This window comes from Haemorhous mexicanus, chromosome 8 (genome assembly GCF_027477595.1).
Source record: "Haemorhous mexicanus isolate bHaeMex1 chromosome 8, bHaeMex1.pri, whole genome shotgun sequence".
Classification (NCBI taxonomy): domain Eukaryota; kingdom Metazoa; phylum Chordata; class Aves; order Passeriformes; family Fringillidae; genus Haemorhous; species Haemorhous mexicanus.
The window spans coordinates 3912184-3931424 of record NC_082348.1 but is presented as its reverse complement, the minus strand read 5'-3'; the positions used below and the strand labels follow the sequence as shown (position 1 = coordinate 3931424).

Below are 19241 nucleotides of genomic sequence, written 5' to 3'. Positions count from 1 at the left end.
TATAATGAACAGTCTTCAAATCTAAATCTCCCTTGGGGAGATGCTGTTTACTTTTTTTTTTTTAATGTTAGAAGAAAAAGAAAAAAAAAAAGGAGAACTAAAATGTATGCTTTTCTTTGATTACTAAAAATATTGAATCCTTTTAACCCCTTCATACGGGTCAGCTGAGAAATGAACTTCTTTGCTTCCTTCTTTTGCTGGAGGTTAATATACTAAAGGTTAGGCAGAGCAGAGCAAAAATACCAGAATGAATATGCAAAAATTATTTCCAGCATATCTTAAAAGTCTCTTTTTAAGCAAAGAAATTTACAGTTTAAACACCTAAAGGATATCTCGAGTTTTTGCTCTTCCTGGGATCTCTCCTGGCACATGGACAAGGGGCCCAATCCTTCCTCTTGATGGCAATGCCAAGGGTGCAGAGAGGAAAGTCAGAGTGCATTTGACATCTTTGGTGGGAATTTTGCCTGGGGAAAACAGACAACAGCTGAATAAATGTGATATGGCCCCGACTTTGTGATTGTTCTGGGACAGTTCCTAGGCAGCATCCTAATTTTCGAGTAAGGTGAAATCTGAGAAATGCTTTGCCACCTCAGCCCCGTACATCCTTCCATCCTGCTGCAGGTTTGTTAATTCCCAAATCACTGTCCAGCCTCAGGTTCTCAATGACATGAAAGTCTGAAGATCATGGGTGAGGATCAGAAGGATGCCAATGCAAGCCCATCTTCAGTGGGGGACAGAGGAGGCTGTGGAGGAGAGGGAAGCAGGGATTTCAGGAGCTAGCAGTGATGTCCAGTCATGTTTCCAGCACTTCCCCCAAAAAAAAAAAAAAAAAAAATTATGGTTCACTGCTGCTGTAGGGCAGACTACCACTGTGAAATCACCTCTACAGCCAAAAATAAAAAAGAGGGAGCAAAATACCTACATACAGAATAAGCAAGGTTCTTGACTTTGAAGAGATGTATAACCACACACCAATAGGTTCAAGAAATTCAATTAAATTATAAATTGAATGGGTGTATGCTGGTTTTGCCTTTGAAGACATTTTTTTGGAAGTGTGAGCAACTATTTGCGTTTGGAAAGGAGTGCAGGTCAAGCATCGCAGCGCAGCCTCTCTGCTGGCTTTAACTGCTGTCGGGGAGGTGCGTTACGGCCTCAAGTTGTGCATTTGCAGAGAAAATATCACCCTGTCCAGATGCTCAAGTCTGCTCTTTCTGCTCAGAAAACCCCGCACGAGGCTCTCACAGTGCATGAAAAACCAGGAAAGGAGCTCGGCTCGGTTTTTCCTTTGCATGGTAGAACTTAGAGGTGATACACAATCATTTCAGTCTGGATCAGGCTATCCTTTAGCAAAGTCCTAAGTCTAATTAACCCCCAAAATCGACTGACAAGGTTCATTCCTCTCCGCTGCTGCCTAACTGGTTGTATGTACGCCGGGCATGCAGGACCTAAGTCAGATGCTGCTTTGTTATAATTAGGGCAGCAAATTTTGTTTTCTGTTTGGTACTTGCTGTTACATATTGCATGTAATGTATGGCACTGTTAAGGGAAAAAAATTGGAGTCAAAGTGCCTGGAAAGTTAGGTCTGCTCTGTAGCACTGTGAGATTGTTGACATCTGCCGAGGTTGGAGAGCTCAGTAAGCAGGAAATGGGGTGTCACTCTGAGTGGTAGTTTACCATTATCCTGGCATCCTAATGAAGTGTCTGCAGTGCACAGAGCTTCTGGATGGCATCTTAACGCACGGCTAAGCAAAAGCACTTCTCTCCTTGTCACTGTCATCCATCTGCCTGCACCCTACTGTAGCCAATGGGATGGAACCATGCTACAATGTGCTATAAGCCATTTAGAGTTGCACATTGCATAATCAGTCCCATCAAATATGTAAAAAATGACTATTATTGGTTATTTCCCTCAAACTCTGGCACCTGGAGTTCGATACATTAAAGTTTAACTTTTCTAAGTGCTGTTTCTTCCCATTAATTCCACATATATTTTTGTTAAATGGGAGCGAGTTGCAAACTCATTGTCTTGGGTCTTGCTAGTGGATCACAAAAGTTGTATGAATATTCATTGCAAATTCCACTTTATATTACACAGGATGAATTTATCAATTGCCCAGATAGAGCAGTTTCAACAATTCTCATTTTCTTTTTCAACAACTAATTTTGAGGCATGAATAAAAAGTAAATCAATTCGGATCACAAATTGCTTATTTTCTTTATAGCTAACATTAGTTAGTTTCAACACTTCTTATAGATTTTTTTTTTTTAGCAAAAAAACAAGAAAATATTTTACAATATGTCTGCAATAGAGGATTGCCACAGTGTACTGCGAGTGATTAAAACTGGGACTTTAATGTTGCATGCTGTAACATTAAAATATCCTGACATTAAAAGTGGTATGAATATGAATATAGATGATTTATCTATTAATACATTAAAACCTGTGTATCTTAATCAGCATGACTTCCAGAATATGAAGACTTACCAAACGAAAGCAGAGTTTTGGACAGTTGATGTGTCTGGAAAAATTAAAAAAAAAGAAAAAAAATTAAGCCAACATAGTACTGTATTTTAAGCAAGTTTTCATTCCCTGATAACACCAAAGCCATCAAGGACTGGGGTTAAGCATTGTGTGACAGAGCAAGCTTCTAAAATGGGCAAGAGCGAGATGAATTGGCTAAGTCGGGTGTTTATTTATACAAACAAGAGGGCAGAACATAATTTAGTTGCATCAGGAATTTTTCACAGACATTAAAACTATAGCAAACATAACAGCAGGGATGCTTGCACAGCAGCACAGTGGGGAAGCTCACAGAGCGTCTGCCCACACTCCGGCTGGCTGTAGCCAGCGCCATAAGTCTCACAATTTCATTAGCACTCGAAAATCCACCTAAACCACCCCGTTCCGATTAAAAAATATATAAAAGGAATCAAATAAACAACCCAAAAAAATAAAAAAAAACCAAAACCAAAAATAAAAAAAGCCCCAGACAAGACCCGTCTTTCTCTCGGCAGCCGAATCAGTTGAGAATTGTTGGAAAAACTCTTGGCAGGCAGATTTTGCTGTAGCAACAGTGTGTGACGTTTTAACCACAGCAGAAATCTTATCCAAAAAACAGAACAAGGTGAGAAGAGCCTGTAAGAAAATCGGGGAAAACCATGCCTGAAAAGCCAACAACAACAAAAGGTGGCAGATCAATAGTTTGATATTTTATGCAGGATCATAAATCACTGGGTTTTTTTCAGCAGTTCAGCCGTGAGGCTCAAAAGCATAAAAAGAAAGCATGGCTTGTGATAAAATTAGGCATTAATGTGAAGCATAAATGCCATTTAACATTAAACATGCACAAGCCACTGAAATGCCTGGAAAAAGGGAAATGGGTGCTATAGTGAAACTATACAAAGTAAATCAGACATGAATAATGCAGCAGGTCTGAGGAGGGTCACGGGTCAGACCCCAGTACCTTACAAAATAATGAATGCACGTCAGGTTAGAGACATCCATCCCTTCCTAGCCAACGTGAGTTATTGGAGGTAAACCCTGGACTTCCTGTTCTGGAACAAAGTGGCTTGTTGTAAACATCTATGTCCATTTAAAATTAATGATTAAAAGAAACATTCGGTGGGATTCTCTTAAGTATTCTTTATGGACATGAGTGCTAAAGGTTACTCTCTTCATTCATTTTTAGCCAGCCACTGTTAATGTTAGAGACACGTCATGTTTTCTTCTGTGCCCAAATGTTTATCCAAAGCTCATTTACAAAAGGGCTTATATAATAGTAAGAGGGGTTTTTTTTCAATGCATTCTTCATTTAGATATAAACAAGAGAGCATCCCCATGGTTTTGCTCTGTTAAAGGGAGCCAGCCCTATTTTTAAAGAGAGTAACCAAAATTCTAAATATATTTTCTATGATTCTTTTACACGGCAAAGCCATCTGTGATTCACTTCAGAGTATCCTGATCTGCTGAAATTATCCCCTACGTCTCCCAAAATTTCCCCACAAAATGCAAAGAGGATTAGCCCTCCTCCCATTCTTTATTTTATATACATAATCATAATGACTTTCCCTTCCAAAATTTTCATGGGGAAAAGAGAGTCTAACTTTCCAAAAAGATTTTTTTCCCCTCAGATTTTCACCAATTCTTACAATAAAAATAATGTAATTAAAACCAATATTGTTTCTTTTTATCACAGTTGCTCTGCTTCCTTTTCTAGACTTAGCTGGAGAATTTAACAGCTGTTCAGAGTGTTTTCCTTCCTTTTCACCCTGCACTGCTGGGCTTCATGATACAGCACAGGGAAGGGGGATAACTTTTGCCCTATCTATTTTTAAAAACCCATGTTTAAGGATTTCCTCCTTAGACTTTTTCAAGGTAAAGAGAAAAACTTAAAAACAAAAAATTAAAAAATCTTTCCATGCAGGGATCTGAAAGGGAAAAATTTCTAGGAATGTGGAACTGAAGGCATTACAGAAATAAAGCAAATACATAGGTATTGCAAATGAAACATAAGATCTTGCATCTGATCTGTTAAATATTCCATCAACAAGGTCAAGAGTAAAGACAAGCCCAGCCACAAAAGCTGAGGCGAGAGTAAGCTTTAATAAAAAAAATGAACAGTTTATCCTCTTCAGCTTCTCAAGTGGAAAAACAAATTCTTTTATACTAGAGAAAAATCAAGCGTGTGTAGAGCATTTAAAAAAACCCACCGATATCAACCATTTTAATGAAAGAATACCCAATATTTTCATGGAACTATAAAGGGAGCAAGACTAAGTGTTATGGCAAAAAGCCTGGGCTCAGCAGCTTTGTGTGGGAAATGGTGAAATGTGACTGTGATTTATAATGAGAAAAGGTATCTACAACATACAATTTTCTACCTAGCTGCAAATAATAATTCATAGTGATGTCCCTTCCAGATAAAATACCTTTGCAATGTAGGACTCATGTGGTAAAATGATCATGATAAATGTCAGACCAGTGCAGGTAACGGCTTTACAAACCATTAAGATTAGCTGGCTCTTTTTTTTTGATGATAACAGTAACCATGCTGTGACTCTATGTGGTAATAATATCTCAGTACTGATAAATGCCAGAGCCAGGCAGAGGTGTTTATCATCCCCAGTTCAGAAATGCTGACTAAAGTTACCACATGTTGCCTGTTTTTTCTTCTTTTACAATAGACTAACAATTAACAAAAAGGCCAATGCACAACATAATTTTATGCAAAATTTCTGTGTTTTTTTTGCTTTATTGCCTACCTAAATATCCCCTATGTTCCAATACTGATGACTTTGGTACAATAAGCCCTAAAGGAAAACTTTCTACCCTTGCCATTCTGTCAATAAATATTTTTTTAAATAAATTAAAATTGTGGGAGTGCTATTTTACCACCTTTACAAATACACCTCACAAAGAATTGCAGCCTCTGGGAGCAGCAGAGGGTGCAGGGATGTGGTTGCCTGTCTGTGTTAATCAACACAGAGCAGAGACACTTCCGTCAAGGAACACGATAAAGTTTCACTGTACAGCACTTCCCTGCAAATGTTCTGCAACAGACAAAGAGTGAGGCCTTCCTTCCACTGTGCTTGTCCCTGCCTCAGTGTCTCAGTGCCACTCAAGCCCAATGAATTCTCGGGAAAAAAAAAAACAAACCAAAAAATCCGAACCAGAATTAAAAATTAAACTACTTGAGAAACTTTATCTGTGGAGTTGCAGGAGAGGCAAGGCAACCCAAATATAAATAATATAAAGATAAATAACTATAACTATAATTAAATATAAATAGTCTAGTGAGATCATAGCATGTCTTGTGATGGCACAGCATGTGCAGAGAAGGGCAGTGGGTCTGGGGAAGGGGCTGGGGCTCAAGTCCAGTGAGGATCAGCTGAGGGAGCTGGATGTGTTTAGCCTGGAGAAAAGGAGACTCAGGAGGAACTTTAGTCCCCTCTGCAGCAAGCTGACAGGAGGCTGCAGAAAGGTAGAGGCTGGTCTCTTCTCCCAGGTGACAAGTCCCAGATTGAAAGGAAATGGCCTCAGGTCATGCCAGAAGAGGTTTAGGTTGGATATTAGGAAAAAATTCTTCATTAAAAGGATGGCTAAGCATTGGAACAGGCTGCCCAGAGCAGTGGGTGAGTCCCCATTCCTGGAGGGGTTTAAAAGCCATGTGGATGAGGCACTTGAGGACATGGTTTGGTGGTGGACTTGGCAGTGCTGTGGTAAAGGTTGGACTTGGATCATGGAGGACTTTTCAAAACCAAATGATTCTGTAATTTTTTTTTATGCACACCAAGCAGCACAAATAAAAAGCCCAGAGAATTTCCTCCCCCTTCCTATAATAAATTAACTTCTGCAAATTTCATATCATTTTCGTTTATAGCTTCAGACCTATTTCCACTGGGCAGTTCACCCACAGAACAAAATTGAGCAGTAATGGCTTGTGGCAGAAAACATCCAGGGATGACTGCACTGCAAGACTGAGGGAGCTTGTGCTGTTCAGAAGTTAAGGCTTTTTGTAGGTCAAACCAAAACAAGAGAGAAATACCCAGAAAGTGTGCTCTTCATTTATGTTTAACTTCATTATCACTATTGTCAATTGCTTGACTTCCTGTAGAGTAAGTCAATAAGAAAGTTTGTTTGTTGTTTTTTTTTTTCCTGGAAACTAATACCTATGCACTGCCTACTTTTAGGTCTTTGTCTTCCATGTCTACATGATTCTTAAAATTAAAAACAATTTCAGTATAAACATCTATATCTGTGGGTATGAAGTATTAATCTCAGCAGGAACTAGCAGCACATGCTGAGGAAGGAATATTATCCTAGTAATTTTAATTTTTAAATTAAGCTTGATTGCAGGAAAATTTTAGCTTGAAACTTTTTTTTTGGTGAAACCTTTAAATCAAGTCACTAATCACCACGTATGCTTGTGCAGCACCTACTGCAACTGGGATTTAATCCTGATTGAGATCTCTGAGTGCTAGGGTAATATGAATATTAAAGAGGAACATATACGAAGAATGATAGGTGATAATTAAATCATAGATGATAAGATCAGAAAAGTGTTCTCAGGTTATCTAGGGCATGTAACATGCAAGATGTTTTCCCTACGTCAGACCTACTGGTACCTTATCTAATCTGTTCCTAAATGAAAGAACAGTTGTACATGACTTTGCTTTGGTTGCAACATCTTAGACAAATCGATGAAAATATCAGCCAAACCTTTCTCACAAAACTATGGGTCATGATAAAACAGGAAAGCATACCTTAACAGAAAAGGTAAAACTGCTCTTATCACCCCAAAGGAGAGATTAAAGTCCTTAGTGCTGCGTTCTTTATTACTAATTTTAAGTTTGAAACACTTTTTCTTTTTCCTGTAGAAATTCCAGTTGTGAGATGTTACAGGTATGACAGAATAGCTGCAGTGAAATAGTTTTTTGAAATAATTTTTCTCAAGGTTGGACTAATAAAAACAATAGCAAATTTTATGTTTCCAAGTATGATGAGGTGTTAAAGACAGATTCATAAATAGACTGGATTTTATTATGATGAATAAAAAAGGACAACAAGGATTACATAGAAAGTGCACCTATCACAGAAGCTGCCTCACTGGACAAATGTAATTTCAGAGCATAATTCCATTTAAGATGTGGGTCTCTTACTTCTTGGTGGTGTTTGATCCAAGGAAGGTGGTCTATCCAGTCTAATAAAATAAGTTAAAAGTAAAAAAATATTTTTCTGTGAACCAGGAAATGCTTTCTTAAGATTAACAGAGAAGTTTTAATCTTTGTAAACTCCTTTTGTTCTCTGTTAAGGTGAAAGAAGGTATGAAATATTTTGGTTTTAACCACTTACTCATGATGACTTTTCTTGTAAGGTACCAGCTACAGCACTGTGCAAAGCAATGTCCAAATGTGGCACTCAAATGGTTATTTTCTTTTTTTTTTCCTTTAGAAATCCAGGACAATGCCACTCGCATCAAATGCATAAGGAGCCTGGTAAAGAAGCTCCCTAGACCCAACTATGACACGATGAAAATCCTTTTTGAACATCTACAGAAGTAAGTAGAACTGTGGCACTCTCAGATCAATAATTATAAAAAAGGAATCGGTATGATGTGGTGTCCTAATCCTATTGGAAGTGTCATCCAAAATACCTAAGATAATTACATTCTATGGAAAATTAAGCATGATTTGTGGTATCTATATATATCCTATTCCTGCAAAAGAAGTCAGGATATCTAAGCAAAATCCCAAATTTTCACTCGAGTAGAAAGCAGAACAATTCTCTTTCCTCAGTGCAGCCAAAACCACTGGGATTACCATGCTGCAGGTGCATTGAACTGGGCAAATGTAATGTGTTCCAGATTGCATTCACCCAGTTTGATTGAATTTCTCCAGGAATGGCCTTTTGGATGGTCATGTTTTGAACACTGAGGTCCCCAATCACCTGTACTGTCCATGTGCTGTGTTGAGGTCAGACACAACCTCACTCAAGAAAACAGACCGAGTGCTCTTGTCCCTCACAAGGAGCTTATGACAACACAGAACACTTAGGAAATGCTGGGGAAATATTTGGAAGTGCATCTTTGCTATCCAAATGTTGCTGAGATACCACAGAGGCAGAAAAACAACCCTGTGAGGTTGCCCTTCATCATTCCCCTGGGGTTTCCACACTCACTGAGCTGTGTTTGCAAGAGACATCAACCCAAAAAATCAACCCAGGGTGGCACATTCACCTGAGGTTTTCTTCTTGTGCTTCATGGCATTAGCAGCAAAGGTGCACATAGCTGAAATGGCTCACTCAGACCCCCACCAGAGCTGTTTGACCTGCAGGATGGCCAGGAGGCCTCAGGGTAGGGATAAGGGAAAGGCAGGGTCCTGTGATCCTATTCCTCCTTGCTGTTGGTACTACCCAACTGCTGTTTCCTACAGTCACTTTTCAGCCAAACTACCCCTAAAACTGAAGGGACATCAGGATCTGGGCCCCATCAAGGCACAGAGGAGTATTTCATCCCAGGAACGACGCACTGACCCCAGTGAGGGAGTGATAAAGGCTCCAAATCAAAGACCACTCTGAGCTTACAATGAATGATGCCTTTATAGCGATCATTTCTTGGCATGTGCATGTAAGAGATGTAGATCCTTTATCTTGTTTTGCAGCTTCCAGCTGAAATGGCAAAATGAAGTTCATATAGTTGTGGGAATGTCCTCATTTCATTTAAGCATGGAAGGACTTTAAGCAGTCCATAAAATGACTGAGTTTGGCCTTGCAGAAAAACAGTTTTCTGTGTGTTCATTTGATGCACTGTGTGCACACATTCTCTCCTTCAGCAGGTTATCTAGAGAAGGATGATAATTTATTGCTGGCAATGGAAGAATAATAAGGGAAATTATTTCCTGGGAAGAACATGAGTGCAAGGAGTGGGTACACGCTGTCAGCACAGATATGCCATATACAAAATTTACTGCACTCCGTGTGGCATTGATCTTAACCTGAAAAAGTTTTGTTGCCATGTCTTAGGGGAGAGATATCAGGTACACACAATAAGTCTTTGATCTCATAGTTAAATCACTTGATTGAGACTCGGGAGACGTGGGTTCAGTTCTTGGCTTTGACCGGATGTTCTGGGTGACCTTGGGTAAATCATTTAATCTCCCTGTGCCTCGGTTCCTTGTTTACAAAATGATGATAATACTTCCTTTGTCTGCCTTGGCTTTTTAGAGCATAATCTATTTGGGACAGCAATTGTTTCCTGCTGTGGATGTGTAGAATAACTGGCAAAACTGGACCCACACTGGTGGTTTTTTGGAGAAAAGAAAACAAAAGGAAAAATAAAACTGCTAAAATAGAGGAAATAAAATACCAATAGTTCATAATGCAGAGGTACACCGAGGCGACACAGTGGCACAGAGTGATGGAAGGCAGGAAGACGTGACACTGGAGCCATTTGGGGGTTTAAGCATTAGGGAAGTAATTGTCTGAGTCTCTCTGAAGAAGGTCAGTCTTCTTCTCTGCCTCAAACACATCCTCAGGAAAAGATAGGGCTATTCCATAAGCTTTGCTCCATTGATATGGAAGCAACAGTGGAATAGATATTGATAGCACAAAATATCCCCCCAAAAAATAAAACATATGTGTTCTCTTGAACTTGCTGATGCTAAAGACAGGGGTCAGCCTGAATGGTCTCAAGGCTCCATAAATGAGAATGAAGCAGTGTACTTACATTTTAAGTAATGATGTGATGCTTATATTCTGCAAATAGAGACAAGGTGTGTTGGTTTGAATCAGTCTAGGAAACATGACTAGTTTGCAGAGGTTACAAAATGTAGAGTTATATTAATTTTGGGGACACTCTTTAGAAGAGGAGTGTCAATGTCCCTCAGCACAGACTCGCACTACTCCCTTTATTACAGGACTTTCTCAGGACAAGTTACAGGAGTTTCAGAAGTTTCTGTTTAGTTGGAAAAATAATTAAACTGGCTTTATTTGAGGCATATAACAGCAGTTTCTATATTTGCTGTTTGAGATGGATGTTCTTGCCCAGAGTCGAACTGGTCTTGAGGGGGTTCTGATGGGGAGAAGATGAGGGATTGCAGCTATGCTGTTTCCATGGCATTCCCCCTTTTTCTCCTACCCTTCTCCTACTCCTTTCTTTCCTGTCAGACAGACAGAACAGGCCTATACAGACCTGGACCATGGGGCTGTCCAAGCCTGTGACTTCTATCAGCATGTGAGAGCATCTGTCTCACTGACACAGCACGAGAGTCCAACCTTTGCCTTATCCTAAGCCATTCTGCAGCAACCAGTCTGCAGGAGCAGGTCCAGATCCAGCAGAAATAACAGTGAGAAATGCACTTCAGAAGGGTTCTCCTCAGAAACCCAGACAAAGCAGGTGATGAGAGAGTCTGTGAGAAAGACCTGGCAGCAGGGATTAACTCCTGTGCCATATATCTCTCTTCAACCAAGCTCTCTGAAGCTGCAAGAAGTCACAGTGCAGTGTATGCAGCCCACAGGAGGTGGATTAAAAGCAAAGTTGAGTCTGCAGTACCTGTTCTTTCAAGTTTTTTGCATTTGATAGGAAAAACCACAACCTGCTGACGTCCCTGTTCATCTTTCCATGAAATCTCTTCTACTTAAAAGCAAAATAGACAAAATGTGGGGCTGAACAGACATATTACATAGCTCTGTCAGTCTAATTCCATGAGGAATCGTTCCATTATGACTCATGCTGGAAATAATTGAGCACAACTTCTGTAAGGCTATTCATGCTTCTTCCCAAAGATGAGCAAACCAAACAAATAGATCTTACACAGGAAACAAACAACCAAAACCTAACCTGAGTAGAGATCTACTGAATACAGGGCTATAGAAAACAGCCTGTTCTACTCAAAAATGTTTAGAGAATATTTGCTTGCTCTGTACAGCCTGTATATTTCTGCCCTATACACTAGTTCCACAGATCTCATCTTTCCTCTTCCTTACTCACATCTGACTTTTACTCCAAACAAAGTGAGCTAATCACAGCTACCAGCTAAAACTGATGCACCTTTCTGGTCCCATTTTTTGGGTGCACACAGGACATCAAACAATGCAGAAACCTTGCCTTGTCTCTGCACAAACATGAACTGAGCACAATGAATCCCTATCTGGGAAACCATTATATGTATCCAATAATTTACTCACAGAATTGTGATAGAAGTTAGGCAGAAGGAGAATCTCACTCTGTGCATTTATGACCTGCTTTCACCACAGCACCTTGAGGTAGCTGTCACACACCCACTGGGAAACCGAGGCACGAGAAGTTTAAATGACTTAAAATCTCAGCACAAACCAGCAACACAAATTAAAAACCTGGATGGGATTTTTTTTTTATTTGCACAGAAGCTTCTCCAGTGACCACAAAAGTTCTCATTTCTCCCTCATGCAAAATGCAGCAGGGAGGAGGAACACCCTGGCTGGGTCCTCAGCTCTGCTCTCCGAGCTGGCGAGGGCAGACACTGCTCCCCTCCAGGAGCTGTGTGCCTGCGTTACACAGCACTGTGCCTGAGCTCATGAGCTGTGCTTATTAATGTTAAATTAATGAATCTCAGCCTGCTCTGCTTATTAGGTTGAGCTCCGTGCCACCACGAGGCAGCTCTGCGACTCCCAGACCCGAGCTGTGTCACATCTGACCAGGCTGGAGCGCAGGGCAGCCAAGCTCCGGTCTGGCTGTACCCATCCGTGTGGACACCCCTGCAAGGGGAGGTGTAAGAGACAAAAAACCCTCTCCTTGCTCCTGATTTCCCCTCACGAAGGCAGGATAATGTGTGTTATTTACAAAACTATAAAAGGGAGGTTGAAATAATTAAAGGGGAAGGCAGGGGCCAGCTCCCATCCCTGTGCCTTACGTGGAAAGCGCGGAACCCAGATGCCCAACTGTGGAAGATATTCTTCCAGCAGCAGCATCTGCCTCCTTGGCAGCCACTTCAGGCAAGTTGTCTGGGGAGCTCTGCAGTTGCCTCTTGGTTTATCACGTGGATCTGTTAATGTGCCCTATCTGGCTGGCTTGTCCAGGCAGGAGCTGATTTGTTTTAATTCACCTTTGAATCCAAGAAACTCCATTTATTTTGCTCCATTTTTCCCATACTCTACATAGCATGGCAAGTAATTTTTAGATGCCATGCAGGCTTTCTGCCCTTTCAGAGGGAGAATGAGGATTTTCTCCCTGATTATCTTCCCCCTCTGCCCAAATTCTTCATTCTTACTATTAATTGTTTGCATTGATTTCACTGGAAAGATGCTCCTCATCAAGGGTAGAACTATAGATCTAAGACAAATCCACCAATATTAAAATATGATCTAACAAAAGTCATAGGTATTAATCTTCAGCTGTTTTGACAAAAAAAAAAAAAAAACAAATGTGCCCCCTGCTCATAGGTCTGTGAACAGGAAAAAAACATCCAACCTTTACAAGCAGTGGGGAGGAATAGTCCCCCCACCTCAAACCTGACAACCTCTGGCAGCAACATTCTGAAAAGTCAAGGTTTTTCCAAACTATATACAACTAAACAGACTTGTTTCTACTTATTAAAATCTAAGGGAAAAAAAAAAGAAAATAAAAAATAAATCAAAAGGAAAATAAAGCAGAGCCTTGCATAGGCAGCAGCCCACAGTAGCATGCACACCATGACACAATGACAATGTGATGACAAATCCAGCAGTAGTACCCAGAATTCTGAGGGAAAACCAGAAAATGAAGTAAAGTACAGCATATAATAATGCTGTTTGGGATGTCTGCAAACTTTTTTTTTTCCCTCCAAAGTTGGTGGAGGAAAGATGTAGCAAATATATGTGATTTTCACTTGCTAAACTACATGTCATATCAGCAGTTTTCAGGCAGGCTCATGTTATAAATGTAAGCTCAGGAGAGCCCTCTTCTCAGACAACAAAAGAACAGATTACACTGAGAAATGTGCAAGTTTTCTATTAATAAAAATAAAAATAAAAATGAAAATAAAAATAAAAATAATAAAGGTAAAAGCTGCTGAAAACTAAAAACAATCTCCAAAATGGAAGTACTATACAAAGAAAAAATCTGTTTGGGAAACCTCAGTGAACCTGTGGAAGACCTACAACCCAAAAAGTGGAATGGGCACTTAAGTTTTCCCTCAGGAAAAATGCCCAAATTTTGAAAGGTGCAGAAGTCCTTAAAAGAAGGCACAAGTAAGACTAATTGTTGAAATTGTCTCCTGAATCAAGACCTTTCTTTATAATCAGGCAACTCATGAGCAGGTTTTGGTTTTTAGCCATAGGACAGCAGCAGGGAGAAAAATATAACTGTGCTCCTACAACCTTTGGGGGAGCAGCCACTGGAAATGCAAGGCCTCCTGCACCTGAGGAGTGGGCAGACCAGTTACATAAAAAACTCAGATATACCTGACTGGCATTTTAAGATTTATATGAAGTGATTTCATCATCTTTTAACTTGAGAAGGACAAATATATATCGAGATGTGATTTTGCACACGTGCTTTTCTTGGTTTCAACTATGGAAGAGTTTTACAAAGGAGCTGGAGCAATGCCAGCACTCATCCCATTTACCACAGCTTCCTGGGGCTCATTTTGGGGAAAGGAGAAGAATTAAACCCTTTTCCTCTCTGTTAAGCACACATCAGTCTACTAAATTCACCCTTCGGATGTAAGTGGACGCAAGAAAATATGCACCAGGCACAAGGGTGCACAGGACAGGAGTAATAGCAGATTTTGGGTTCTAGGCAAAAAAAAAAAAAAAAAAAAGAAAAAAAAAGAGAAAAGGAAAGAAATCCAGTCTCTCAGAAGCATCTTTAAGCATTTTGATTTTGTACTTTTTGGGGTTGGGGTGACCTGCTACCGAGAGTTTTGCAGCCATGCCAAATCCTGCTCTTTGAGGAGTAAGAAAGTTTATAAAGTTAGCTCTTCCCCAAAGAATGCCTTACTGCTTAGTGCTTTTAACAAGAAGCATGATGAGTAATTAAAGCCACATTTTCACCCCTTGCTTCCATCTATTTCCGATTTCCACGACTGTATTTAAAAAAATAAACCCTGATTTTCATAACAGTCAGGCAAATAATTGCACTCGGTACTTTTCAATGCTACCAAGTACTGAACTGGTGCATCAGCAAATAACAGAATGATAAAAATAATTAACACAGTTTTAATTTAAATATTTATGACACAGTTGACTCTGTGGCTGCACGGCACCATTGTGCTGAGTGCAGTACACAAACCCTGATAGATAGAGCCCCTGTCTCCAAGAGCTCCTATTGTTCATCCCACATTACTCAATATCAAACAATCTCAAAAAAGCTTTTCAAACATTAATTAAATCTCCTAACTTCCTTTTCAGGTCAGTAAGTTTTATTATCCTAGTTGTGTAGATAAAGAAAGTGAGGAATGGAGAGGGTGAGGCACTTTCCCACCACGGCACAGCCAACAATTCTCACTTCCACTCTTTGCTTGCTCCCCAATCCCCCAGTGGAGCCCCCCAAGCCTTTGAAGGCTCGTCCATGTGCTGTGGGTGTACATGTGCATCTGGCCAGCACATCCCAGGCAGGGCTGGTTACTGCTAAGGACTCTTCAGTTAATCAGGACCACGTGAGAATCCTGCTTCTGGTTTGCACTCTCATCAGCTTTAGCAAAATATCACCGGCGGAGTTAATTTATGGGATTTTGTAACCCCTTAATATTGCTTGGGGTTAGTGTTCTTTCCAGCTCAAATCCTTTTTTGTGGGCCAAAATTAGGAATGCTCAATTCATTACAATGGCTCTGTCCCCCTTTTTTTCTTTTTTTAATTTGTGGAGATTGGGGCCTAACACACTAATGTCCACAACAAGGTCATCAAAGGGTAAATTGCAACGCTTTTCATTTTTGTGCCTAAAGATACGTGATTTTTCTCTGAATTAAGGTTGTGAAATAAATAATTTGTTTGAAGTTTCTCAGATATTCATTGGAACTTTAAAAAAATAAAACAAAACAAAAAAGGCTTTAAGGCCAAAATGTCAGTGTTCTGTGCAAAATAATTAATATAACACAATAGGATCTATTCTACTATTGATTGAAAGGGAATTTATGCAGGTAATTCATTAAGGCTAGTGAGAGTTTGGCATGTAAATCCCCCAGCACTTTGATGGGAAAACAGACCCTGTTTTGCTTTTTTTTTTTTAATAAGACATAAAATACATTCTTTTCAGTGACAAATATATAAAAAGCAAAAGCAAATACCTGAACAACTAGGGCCCAGCTCTTTGAGGGTTCTGGAATGACATTAGATCAAATCCTTTTTCACACACTGCAAAAGATGCAACAATCATTTCAATCACCATGTTAAGAGAATCAATACAATTTTTCCTTCCAGAGAATGGTACTTTACATTCCAATATTTGCAGGCTATCACCTTCATACATCTCTTTTTGTGGTCAAGTGCATGATTACTACTTCTGACAGGGTATTGGCCATTTTCTTATTTATTTACAAATTCTTGTAAATAAAAACCAATCAGGAAAAAAAAAAAAAAGAAGAGCAAATCTGTGGACTGGAATGCACTCTACTTGTAATGGGAACAAAAAGCTGGCAATGAAATATAAACCTAAATCACAGCAGAATGACCTACTTTAAGGCATTTGCCAAAGAGACAGTGTTTTAGACAGCTCCTCTGAAGTAGCGTCTTTATGTCTATGCCATCTGCAGATTTATTATTGTGCTTTAGAAAAAAAAAAAAAAAAGAAAAAAATAAAAAAGGAAAGAAAAACCTACAGTATGCCTGAACAAAACTCAGCTTCATCTATAGAAAGATTCCAGTACTGTGGGCACCACACCCACACCTACTGATGTGGTCCAAGTTTTTTCTTTAGAGGCACCTAATTAAGAAACCCTGACTCATTTACATGGATACGTTTGATCTAAATTACACTCCAAACCACACCAAATTAGGAGCATCTGTGAATGCAAAGTGTTTGTTCCCAGTGCCTGGTAGAACAGGGCCAGTTCTGGACGGCACATGTTCAAGTGACGAAAAATATTTCAGATGTAACATACTTCTGAGACCCACTTTTCCACTAATAATTCATAATGAGTTAAACCAGTATCTCTGCTCCAGCAATTATTTCAGGCTGGGGAAAAAAATGTCATTTTACTTTTTAAAGGAAGGGTGGGGGGAAAAGCAGGAGTGGGCAACCACCTAGTTTGGTGGGGCATTAACACAACCATTAGTTACAATTTAAATCTGTGCAGCGCATTTGTTTTCAGATATACTTTACACCTAAAGCCTGGACTGCAGGAAAATATAAATTAATGATTGGTTGTTGTTCACAAACAAGACCTTCTGCCTTGGTAAATGGTCTTCCCTCATTAATCAGTTTTCCAGAGGAGTCCGGGCGGAAGGCAGAGTCTCAGCCCAAAGAGGCAGCACCCTACATAATAGTAATGTGAAAAATGCAAGACCACCAGATTTGAGAGTGATGCCTCCCTTTCTAGGCTGCCTTGCTGGTGGCTGACTGTGCCTGCTTGCAGTCCAGAAAGCCACTCTGTACAAAAACGGGTCCTGTGGCAATTAGGAAACTTTTATCCCAGTTTCCCATCTCCCACTAAGAGCGAGCAGGGGGGCTGCAGAAGCCACTGGTTGCTGCTTTGCCGCCTTCCTGACAAACTGAATAAAAAATAGCCTTAATCTCTCTCTAAGCAGCCCAAGAACCGAGGAGTGTAAATCCAAATTCCACGCTGGGTTTGCAATTCCCAGCCCACTGGCGCAATTTGGCACGACCTTTGGATTTGGCCCATGGTGTTTGGCAGCCACCTTTTATTCTTCCCATCTTTTATACTTTGTGAATAGTCCAAGTTACATAATGCCAGTGACAATTTGTTTATGGCGAGCGCTGGAGTCACTGTTTTATGATTACATTCAAACTTTAAGCCACATTTTGACATCTAAGGATCATCTTGCATTCTCGTGTACTCTATACAATGAAGGTTTGTGTTCCAGTGGAGGAGCGGGGGGGGGAGGAACTTTATAAATAACATGACTCCTTTTGTCTGAAGAGATTTTAATACATTTGTCTGATCTACTGTTTTTGCAGTAGCTAGAATATAATTTGAATATATTAATATTTTCAGCAACTGTGCTGAGAGAGCCCAGTTAATAACTTATGCATGGGTGTATAGATACACTTCAGACAGAGGTAGTTTTTAGCCCTTATGTTGGTAATACTTAGAAACACACAATGAAAGAGCCTGTTCTTTCCTCCTCTTTGTTGTGGGCATGCATTGTGATGGTATGGAGCCAGTGTTCTTTCTGTTGTCTACACAGCCTGGATTCAATAAGCAGTTATATATGCATATTATGACAATGTGGTCAAGGAAACCAGATTTTTTTACTATACCTTCATGTGCCTGTACAGTATAAAATCTGGTATTTATTTTTCTTGTCCTCATTCAATATGTTAACAAAATCATAATTTGATACAGGTTATGTTCACTTTATAATTAAAATTATAGAGTTAGATGAAAATACAGCAAGATGTTGCTGAATGGAAAATATTTATCTTTCCGTACATTACGCATTATGGTGCTATGTAAAATCATAAATCTGTGAAGCAGCTCTCTCCAGCCAACTTACCTCCTCCCCTGGTCCACAAGATGCAACCAGTTACCTCCTCTAAACTGAGGATTTTACACCCACCTCAGCCCTAACATTAGATTGCACTGCCACATCCTCTCCAGAGCTTTGCTGTGGTCTTCCAAAAGAAGACCCCTTGCCATGGAGATGAGCCAAGAAAAAGGAATTCAGAAATGGTCTGTAATTTTCCCAGCTCCTCCTGTAGCTCTCCCGGCACCTTCACAGAAAAGCACAAACTTTTTTGCACCATGTTCTCTGTGTCAGCACTAGACTCAGGCTCCCCAGACCACCTCAGGATAGCGCTTCATCCATCTGGAAACTGTTCTCACCTCCCAGATCATTGCCATCCACACTGCCAAGTGCAGGCCTTCACCAAACACCATCAGCAGCCACCATGCAGTCAGCCTAGGGCATATGGGACAGCCCTAGAGCATATGGAAGCTTTCCAGCAAGTGAAGTTTACTGGGAACATCAGTTTTCCTTGTTCAAACTCTCAGTCCAGAGAGGATTTCCACAGGGCTGTGGCAGCAGTAGTAGCAGGCAACTTTAACCACCTCAGACAACCCAGATTGTTTCCATGTCTGGATAAGGGTCTCATAAAAGTGTCATCAGGATAAGGAGTTTTCATTCCTTCAGAGCATCTACCCCATGGAAGTCACTGCAGCTGCTCTGGACTCAGAGCCAACCCTGAGATTTCTGTCACAGGGCAAATTTCAAGTCTTGTTGAACACATTTTGGATCTCACCTGGCCTCTATGGTGAGGAGCTGCTTAACCTTTCCAAATTATATAGTAAGAGCTTTCCATTACTTCTCATACTAAATTAAGTTTATCCAGCTCTGCATCCTGAGACAACAATGTGTGCTTGCTAAAGAGGCACTTTCTAAGTTTGTAAATCCTTTTACAAACATTCACTTCAGGCTAGACAATTTGTGCTGGAAGGCAGCACCTACAGAGAGGTGTCCTGAAACCCTCTTATTGTGTGAGTTGTGCAAGGACTGATGACTAATATCAGGGTTTTGATATCAGCAAGATTGTCCCTGTTGTTCCTAAATCCTTCAATCTCTGTCGAACACGGTTTGGCTTAGGAGGTCTAAGAGACTCATGTATGTTTT

At 40.1% G+C, this 19241-nt stretch overlaps 1 protein-coding gene across 2 annotated transcripts in view; it reads left to right on the top strand.

The window, feature by feature from the left end:
* The window catches only part of ARHGAP15 (Rho GTPase activating protein 15), a 320265-nt gene that overhangs the window by 288748 nt on the left and 12276 nt on the right, over positions 1-19241 (top strand). For both annotated transcript variants that reach the window (XM_059852532.1, XM_059852533.1), the window contains exon 13: positions 7952-8057. In XM_059852532.1, the coding sequence (XP_059708515.1) occupies positions 7952-8057 (106 nt within the window). The remainder of the gene's footprint in view (positions 1-7951; positions 8058-19241) is intronic.